Source organism: Mustela erminea, chromosome 15, assembly GCF_009829155.1.
Source record: "Mustela erminea isolate mMusErm1 chromosome 15, mMusErm1.Pri, whole genome shotgun sequence".
Classification (NCBI taxonomy): domain Eukaryota; kingdom Metazoa; phylum Chordata; class Mammalia; order Carnivora; family Mustelidae; genus Mustela; species Mustela erminea.
In genome coordinates this window covers 66,840,616-66,849,278 of record NC_045628.1, presented here as the reverse complement: position 1 = coordinate 66,849,278, position 8,663 = coordinate 66,840,616, and the positions used below count along the sequence as shown (strand labels likewise).

The following is an 8,663-nucleotide window of genomic DNA, read 5'->3' as shown; positions in this document are numbered from 1 at the left end:
CCCACTCATATGGTAATCCCCTCACTCATTTAGCAACAGCCCCGTTGGCCTTCCATGAATACCACTAAAGCTATCTGTGTCCTCTGTGCCACAGAGCCTTGACACATGTTACCATAGGCATAATTACTTGGCCTCTAGAAAAGGGGTTGGCTAACTACCGCCTGCTAGCTGCACCTGGTCTGCCCCCTATCTTTGTAAATGTGTCACTGGTACGCAGTCCTAGCCATTTGTTTCTGTGTTCTCTGTGGTCACTTCCCTACCGGACCTGCGGAGTTGAACATCTGCTATAGAGACCATACAGCCTGCCACGCCTAAAACATTCTCTCTCTGTCCCTCTACAGAAAGCATTTGCTGAGCCCTGACAGACGTGACAGCTTCCGGAAGAGATGTGATTAGTTGTGCTGTTTTTGCCACGACACCTGCAGCATTAGAACGGTGCAGGCTCACCTCTGCTGCCCAAAAGATACTGGTTGAATGAATAAGTGATTTGTCAAAGATAACAGCTCACAAGTGGCAAAGCTCCTTCTCGAATCCAGATCCCCAGGCTCCTGTCCCAAGAGTCCTTCTTTCATCAGACCCCTTCCAGCCAAAGATAATTTAGCTGTTACTCTATCATGGAGAGGACAAATATGCTACTTGAATGATGGTCATCTTTCTCCTATCACTATTCCAAATAATATTTTGTTTTCCTCGGTGTGGAAGCAACACAACCCAAAGCCAACTCAGATCTTTCTCAGGTCATCCTGTCTTGCTGGTCTTTCTTCCCCCGACCATCTAGTCTCTTTCTTCTCATCAACTTCATCTTTAAAAACCTCCCAGACTGGGGGTTACATTTGCCAACTAATTGATATTCTTTTTTTTTTTTTAATATTTTATTTATTTATTTGACAGAGAGAGATCACAAGCAGGCAGAGAGGCAGGCAGAGAGAGAGGAGGAAGCAGGCTCCCTACTGAGCAGAGAGCCCGATGTGGGGCTTGATCCCAGGACTCTGAGATCATGACCTGAGCCGAAGGCAGAGGCCTAACCCACTGAACCACCCAGGTGCCCCCTAATTGATACTCTTAACTGCATTCTCTACAAACTCAAATTACAATAATAACCAAGGCTGTCATCCACAGTTTGTAATTATAAGAATTAATATGGAATATTAGGACTTTGGGAAAGGAGGCTGGGGACCAGAAACTCAGATTAAAACAGATGCATGTGTGTGCACCGAGTCAGGGATTGTCTACTTTAGAATACTTTCCTCCGCATTGTTGGCGTACATCCTTGGCTGTGGCTCGATGTGGAAACCATGCTACAGGCATAGTGGGTAAGAAAATGGGTCCTGGGTTCACACTGCCTGCCAACGTGGAACATCATGTAACTTATTTAGTTCCTCTTCATGTTCTGTTTTTTCATCTGTGAAATGGGCATGATGAAGTCTCTAGCAGAGTTGTCTGAGTGAGCAGTATATGAAACATTACATGTAAAGTACGCAGAATCGTGACCGGCATTAATAAATGGTAACCATGATTACTGTGAATGAGAGCTGAACTGTGTTTTTCAGGACTCAGAGATCTTTCTAACATGAGAATGCTGGGTCAGTTTTCACACTATGTCTCTTTTCATCCTTGTGTCAAGCACAGGGAAGATGGATTAGTGATTGGTCCAGTATTTCAAAACATTTGTCACCTTTGTCTAACATCTCTCCAGTTTCCTGCAAATCTGCAAACTTGAGGGCCATTCCTGCTTCTGCCCTGTAGTTCTTCCATCCTGTTCTGTTTCTTCCTGCACAATCTCTGCTTGAGCACCAGGTCATCATAACTTTGGGACTAACCTCGCATGGAAAAGAGCAACAGGAAAACTTCCTATGTCCATCATTTCTTGGGACAAGGTCATAGACAATCCTTGCCTGGAACAGGAAGCCCCTTTGTCCTCTGAATTGGATGACCCTCCACAGTCATGCAGCAAAATGTTTGGAAGTACTGCTTTAGCTCATTTCTAGATACAAGTCCCCTTAATATTAGCTGGATACCACTTAGGCGCAAGGTTCAAAACAACAGAACAATAATTGTTCCCTGGTGGTGGCTGGCAAAAGCCTTCGGGGCACTTGCCACAAATGCCTCCCTGTGGAAGATGACTAAGCAACTGTTTTTCTTCTTCCTGCAAAATGTCCCGAGCATCTCAGCCTAGAAAGCAAGAATGCTTTCAACGAGGACAGAATGCCTGGAACAGCTGGGGGGTTCAGGAGATGAATGAAACACAGGATCATTCACAACCTTTCCTCCTCCTTAGTGTAAAATAGAAATCACTGTGAGCCACGTTAGTGGAGTTTTCTCCCCTCTGTCACGGGGGAAATAAAGCAGATCACCAGTTGCGGGAATGTGCTCCCAAAGAAGGTTTTTCTGTGTTTCTATAGTTTCATTCTATCAATGACTGAACTAGGGCAAGGTCCGGAAACGAGGACAGCTTTTTGTTTTTGTTTGTTTGTTTTAGGACAATTGCGATTTTAGAAGTCCTAATTCTATTCCCACTCCTGACCTACAGGATGTTGTCCCCAAAGATGTATATTTGATTTTCCCCGAATGTTCATTTTAGGGTACCAGTGCCTTCCTGAAACAATTTGTTCTAGCCTCAGACCTTTCTCCTTCTCTAAGCTTCTGGTTTCAGGAAACCTCTCCCACCACATGTCATCCGCCATCATTTTATTTCTTGCTAAGATGCACACATACGTTCTAGGACATTTGCTGCTACCTTAGGAAAATGTTCCCTTCTCTTTAAATGATGAAGTTCTCTGCTTTCATTAACTTTCCACCGATGTGTACCATCCATTCTATTTTATTTCCTTCTCATTTATCCAATTCTTGAATTTCCCCCTCCTTAAAAAACAATTTAAGTCCACAGATCTGTATGGATATTTATAGTGATAACTCCCTAAACTGCCAGTTCGACCTAGACTCCACTCCAGAATAATAAATATTTTCAACTATCAGCTGATGAAATCTCTCTACCTAAGTATATCTCCCATTAATGAAATAATCAGTCCATTAGAAAACATTCTATTAAACAGACATTTTTATTATGGAAATTTTGATGATGCATGTGAAATAATACATATAATGCATATAAGTATATAATGTATATTCATTTATTGAATGAAATGAACAATGTATATACCATCCAACCTCAGAACTAGAATACAACCAACACCATTAAAGCTGTTCGAGTATCCTTCACAAGACTTATCGTACCTTCCCATAACCACAATCCATAATTGTGCCGATTATTCTCTGGTGTTTAAAAGTTTTTTAATCGTAAATGTATGTATCTTTTAAAATTTAATTAATTATTTTAAAAGATTTTATATGTTTATTTGAGACAGAGACAGAGCATGAACAAGGGGGAAGAGGCAGGGGGAGAGGGAGAAGCAGACTCCCCACTGAACTGACAGCCCCACACAGGATTCCATCCCAGGACTCTGGGATCATGACCTGAGCCGAAGGCAGACACTTAACCAACTGAGCCACCCAGGCGCCCCTACAATGTATGTATAGATCTTGAAACAATGTATCACTTAGCTTTATCTGCTTTGACCATGTAAAAATACACATGTATTCTCCTGTGATTACCTTTGTGGCTCCATATTGTTTTTAAGGTTCGTCTACATATTGTTTTTAAGGTTCGTCTACGTTGCTGCTTGAGGCAACTGTTTGGTCGTTTTGAGTGTACCTCACACATGACAAACAGGCCCCCATGCACTGACTTATCTAGGATATTTAAAAGTTTTTGCTATTATAAATCATGCTACTATGAATCTTTTTGTACATATGTCCTGGTGCATATATATATGCAAGAGTTCTTCAGTACCTAAAATCAACATGTGCACATTCAGAAATGGAATTGTCAGAATTTATGTTCAATTTTACAAGACTGTTGTAAACAGGATTTTGATTGTTTTCAAGTGGTTTGTTATCAATGGAATCTTCCACTAGCCCTGTACTGCTCTCAAGTATTGCCTGTGTTCCACATCCTTGAAGCGCTTGATAGTGTTGGAGCTTTTAATATTTGACAACTGAGTGGGTGTAAAATAGTATTTCATTATAATCTGAATTTAGATTTTCCTGAAAAAAATTTTTTTTTAGATTTCTTATTTATTTGGCAGAGAATACAAGTAGGCAGAGAGGCAGGCAGAGAGAGAGAGAGGGGAGGAAGCAGGCTCCCTGCTGAGCAGAGAGCCTGATGCCGAGCTCCATCCAGGACCCTGGGATCATGACCCGAGCTGAAGGCAGAGGCTTTAACCCACTGAGCCACCCAGGCACCCCAGATTTTCCTGAATTTTAATAAAGCTGAGCAATTTTCACAGGGCTGTTTACAATTCACGTTTTCTCCCTGTATTGCACTTAGTGTTTTGTGCTTTTTATTTTTTATACTGGTCGTATATAGTCTTTATATATACACTTGCATCTATTTTTAATATGTATATAATGTATACATATTAAATATATATTTAATATACATAATAAATATATATATAATGTGTATATATATATGTGCTTGACAGTTACATGAAAAGCAAATATAATTCTCCCCATTGTAGCTTATCTTTTCACCTTTTCAATGATGCCTTTGATATCAAATATGGGAAGCTTCAATATACTTAGTGTCTGGTATGTCTTGCGTAAAAAGCTATCCTTTTCTATGGGATAGCTTTCTATGGAAGACAGGATATCCTTAAGACAGGATATTCTGTATTTTCTTTGAAAGCTTTTAGAGTTCTTTTCTCTTTTAAGTGTTTAATCCACCTAGAGTGGCTTTTTGTGCATTGTGTAGTGCAGGGGTCCATTTTCATTTTCTTTCATATAAATAACCAGTTATCAGAGCACTTTGTAACAAACTGTCCAATACCTTAACTGATCTGCCATGCCAGCTGTTATAAATTGGTCCCATCGGAGTGAGTGCTCATGGTTTCCTTATTATTCTCCGCTATCAGTTTGGTTATCTCCTGTGAATACTACATTGTCTTCATTTCTGTGCCTTCATTAGTCTTGGTATTTGGTAGAGCAGGTTCTTCATTTCTTTAGAAGAGTATCTATTCTTTGTAACCATGATAGTCCATGATAGTTGTGTATCCTCCATTTAAATAAGTTTTCTTTAATGATTGTCATAAAGTTAAAAAAAATTCTCCATGATGTTGTTACTCGTCTTTTGATGGATTTATTCAAAGTACTACGTCACTGTTTTCTTTTTATAGACTTAAATTTTTTTAGAGCACTTATATGTTCACAGCCAAATTGAGAGGAAGATAAAGACTTCCCATACACCTCTTGCTCCCACACATGCATAGTGTCCCCCATTATCAAAATCCTCTGCCAGCGTGGTACACTTGTTGCGGTGGATGAACCTACATCGACACATCATTATCACCCAGAGTCCGTGGTTTGCATTAGGATTCACTCTTGGATTAATGTATTCCATGGGCTTGCACAAATACATAATGTCATGATAATGTTTATGATGATGTCATCCATCCCTATAGTAGCACAGAAATACTCTACACCCCTGCTCTGAAAACCCTGTTCCCCACCTATTCATCCTTCTCTGCCCCTCCCCCCTCAAAGCCAGCAACCACCGATCGTCTGTGTCCAAGGTTCTATCTTTTCCAGAATGTCATTTAGTTGGAATCCTATGTAAACTCGTCCAGATTGGCTTCTTTCACTTAGTAATATGCATTTAGGGTTCCACCATGTCTTTTTATAGCTTCGTTGCTCCTTTTTTTAGTTCCGGATAGTATTCCATTGCCTGGTATTCCTTTTGTTGAGTGAAGTTTTTTCCTGTTGCTCATATTTGAAAATGCAACTGACTTTTGAATATATTTGTAAATCTCACTAAGCTTTATATCTTCCTTTGTACCTTTTTGCCATTTACTTTTTTATACCTTGTCATATTAGCAAGTCTGTAGTACAATGCTGAACTACATTTCACTTGACCAGCCCACTTTTTTTTTTTGAGATTTTATTTATTCATTTGACAGACAGAGATCACAAGTAGGCAGAGAGGCAGGCTGAGAGAGAGGAGGAAGCAGGCTCCCTGCTGAGCAGAGAGCCGGATGCGGGGCTCAATCCCAGAACCCTGGGATCACGACCTGGGCCCAAGGCAGAGGCTTTAACCCACTGAGCCACCCAGGTGCCCCACTGACCAGCCCACTTTTAAAGGGCTATTTCTAAAATTCCATAATTAAGAATAATGTGTGCTATACTTTTATAGATTTCCTTTACCTACTAAAGCTTCATTCTTTTCATAGTTTGATAAATGTGTTTTTTAATCATTATGGTGATTTTTATCAACCATTTTTTATAGACTAAAAAAATGGGTTTTTCTCCATCTGATGATTGCAATTTTAGATTTAATTTTATCCTTGCTTTACTATTAATAAATCTATCCTTTACCCCTGAAAGAAACCCAGCTTGGTTATGGTGTACCATTTCCTAAGAATAATTTTGTCTTGCTGATAATTTATGTTTCTCTATTTTCTTGGGTAAGGTTGACTTGGATTTTTTTCTCCTACTATGCTTGTCTGAGTTTTGGTATCAAGGTTAAATAGGTCTATAAGAATAAATTGGTCTATTCTCTTGGAAGAGTGTGTGCAGTAGAATGAACCTGAAAAGCCTTCTGAGCCTACTGCTTCCTTTCCATTTACAAGTGTCGTGATACCAACATACAGGCAAGTATGACATCTTACTGTGTGCTTATTTCTTCCACTTTTCTGTGCCTTCTCTGTTTTTTCTTCTTCTATTTGCCCTCTCCACCATTTAGGAGTTAAAAAAGCTAATGACTTTGAAGATTTGTTTATCTGAGAGAGAGAGACAGAGTGCTTGTGAGAGTGGAGTGGGGAAAGGAACGAGGAAGAGAGAGAGAAAGAATCCTCAAGAAGACGTCCCACTGAGTATGGAGCGGGAGGCAAGGCTCGATCTCATGATCCTGAGATCATGACCTGAGCCAAGATCATGACTTGAGTGGAAATAAAGAGTTGGATGCTTAACTGACTGAGTCACCCAGGAGCCCTGAACACCAATGACTTTGAACTCTAAGACTTCTACCAGAAATTAATTAAATTAGGAATTTAAAAATTTAGTCAGAATCAAAATGCCCCTCCTGAATACAAGGACCTGGATACTTTAATTTTGATCTCCCTTTCCAACTGACTTGCCAATGTTGCCCAATCTTTTATCACTTAACTGACCCAAATTATTTACTAGTGTTGTGTCACCTTTAGAACCAATAAAGGTTCACTAAATTTAATTTGGAATAAAGCCTTTTTTTGAAGTCAATAAATTTATATTTAAGGAATTTCACATGTGATTTCTCCTACTACCAATCACCTTAGTTTCCCCCAGTCTGTCATAATGTTCCAGGCTTTTTAAAAAGAACTTTTGCTCAATCCACAGTTGTCATTGTCAGTTCCCAATGCTTCTTCTTCCTTCTTTTTGAATTCTTAAGCAGGATCCAAACCTAGTGTGGAGCCCGACACATGGCTCCATCTCATGACCCTAAGATCACAATCAGCCGAAATCAAGAGTCTGAAGCTTAATCGACTGAGCCACCCAGGTGCCCCCCAGTTGGACTTTTTAAATCACTTGGATATGGACATACTTCAAAAAAGTTCCCACTTGGGGCGCCTGGGTGGCTCAGTGGGTTGGGCCACTGCCTTCGGCTCGGGTCATGATCTCAGGGTCCTGGGATCGAGCCCCACATCGGGCTCTCTGCTCAGCAGGGAGCCTGCTTCCCTCTCTCTCTCTCTGCCTGACTCTCTGCCTACTTGTGATCTCTGTCAAATAAATAAATAAAATCTTTAAAAAAAAAAAAAAAAGTTCCCACCTGTAATCTTTGGAATCCAATTTCTTCAAGCAATTGATTTAAGGGCCCTAGAAGTTAAAATTATAGAAAGTTAATCGATTACTATTTTGTCAAGTGATTTAAAAATATATTATTCCTTAATTGTTCCTAATTCTTGAAAGTCTCGTTCCATCCACTTTTAACAAGAGATGTTACAGGTCTCATTGTCACCCCGGCAATGTTGGAAGCATAACCTATTTCTCAATTTAGCCACATTAACCGTCTGTGGACAACACAAACCGTGCTCAGTTTCATCTAGAATAAGGCTTGGAGTAAATGAAGTCCTTTCTAAAATTGTGACACTAAGTATATTTTATAAATGCAGACTAAACTCTCCTAGCAAATCAAGTGGTAAAATTAAAGTGGCTTAAAATTAAGGATCATCAATTACATGATTAAGTGTTTGCAAATCCTGTGTGACTATGGGGCTTTATGGAAAGAGAATGCAAAGGTACATTCTAATCCTTTTCCATAATGTAGATCCTCACCATCTCCACTTTTGGCTTTCTGCAAAAACCACCCAGTGTACTACCTCTAACTCAACTTCCATGCTGTAGCTTGCGTGACTTTTGCAAAGTGCTTTCTATTTCAAATTGCTGACTCAAAACAAATGCCCAAGTCCTCAGCATGGCTGTTACAAGGTCTTTTGCAGTATGTCCCTTGCTTTTGAGAATCCCCAAAACTACACTCTTCATTCAAGCCCCACCCAGTTATGGGATTATTTTGCTATGCTGGTCTGTCACACTTTGCGCCTCTATAAAGGATGTTATTTCTTATTCATCCCAAG

At 39.9% G+C, this 8,663-nt stretch overlaps 1 protein-coding gene and 1 non-coding gene across 2 annotated transcripts in view; one reads left to right on the top strand and one right to left on the bottom strand.

Annotated features, from left to right (window-relative positions):
- FREM2 (FRAS1 related extracellular matrix 2) overlaps positions 1 to 602 on the top strand; it is a 186,604-nt gene extending 186,002 nt beyond the window's left edge. Inside the window, exon 24 of the mRNA XM_032314782.1 lies at positions 342 to 602. Coding sequence (XP_032170673.1) covers positions 342 to 362 — 21 coding nt within the window. The 3' untranslated portion in view covers positions 363 to 602. The remainder of the gene's footprint in view (positions 1 to 341) is intronic.
- A 7,421-nt stretch (positions 603 to 8,023) lies between these two features.
- On the bottom strand, positions 8,024 to 8,144 carry LOC116574656. The gene has a single exon (XR_004279426.1). It is a non-coding gene; the product is annotated as a small nucleolar RNA SNORA1 (small nucleolar RNA).
- Positions 8,145 to 8,663: the final 519 nt, after the last annotated feature.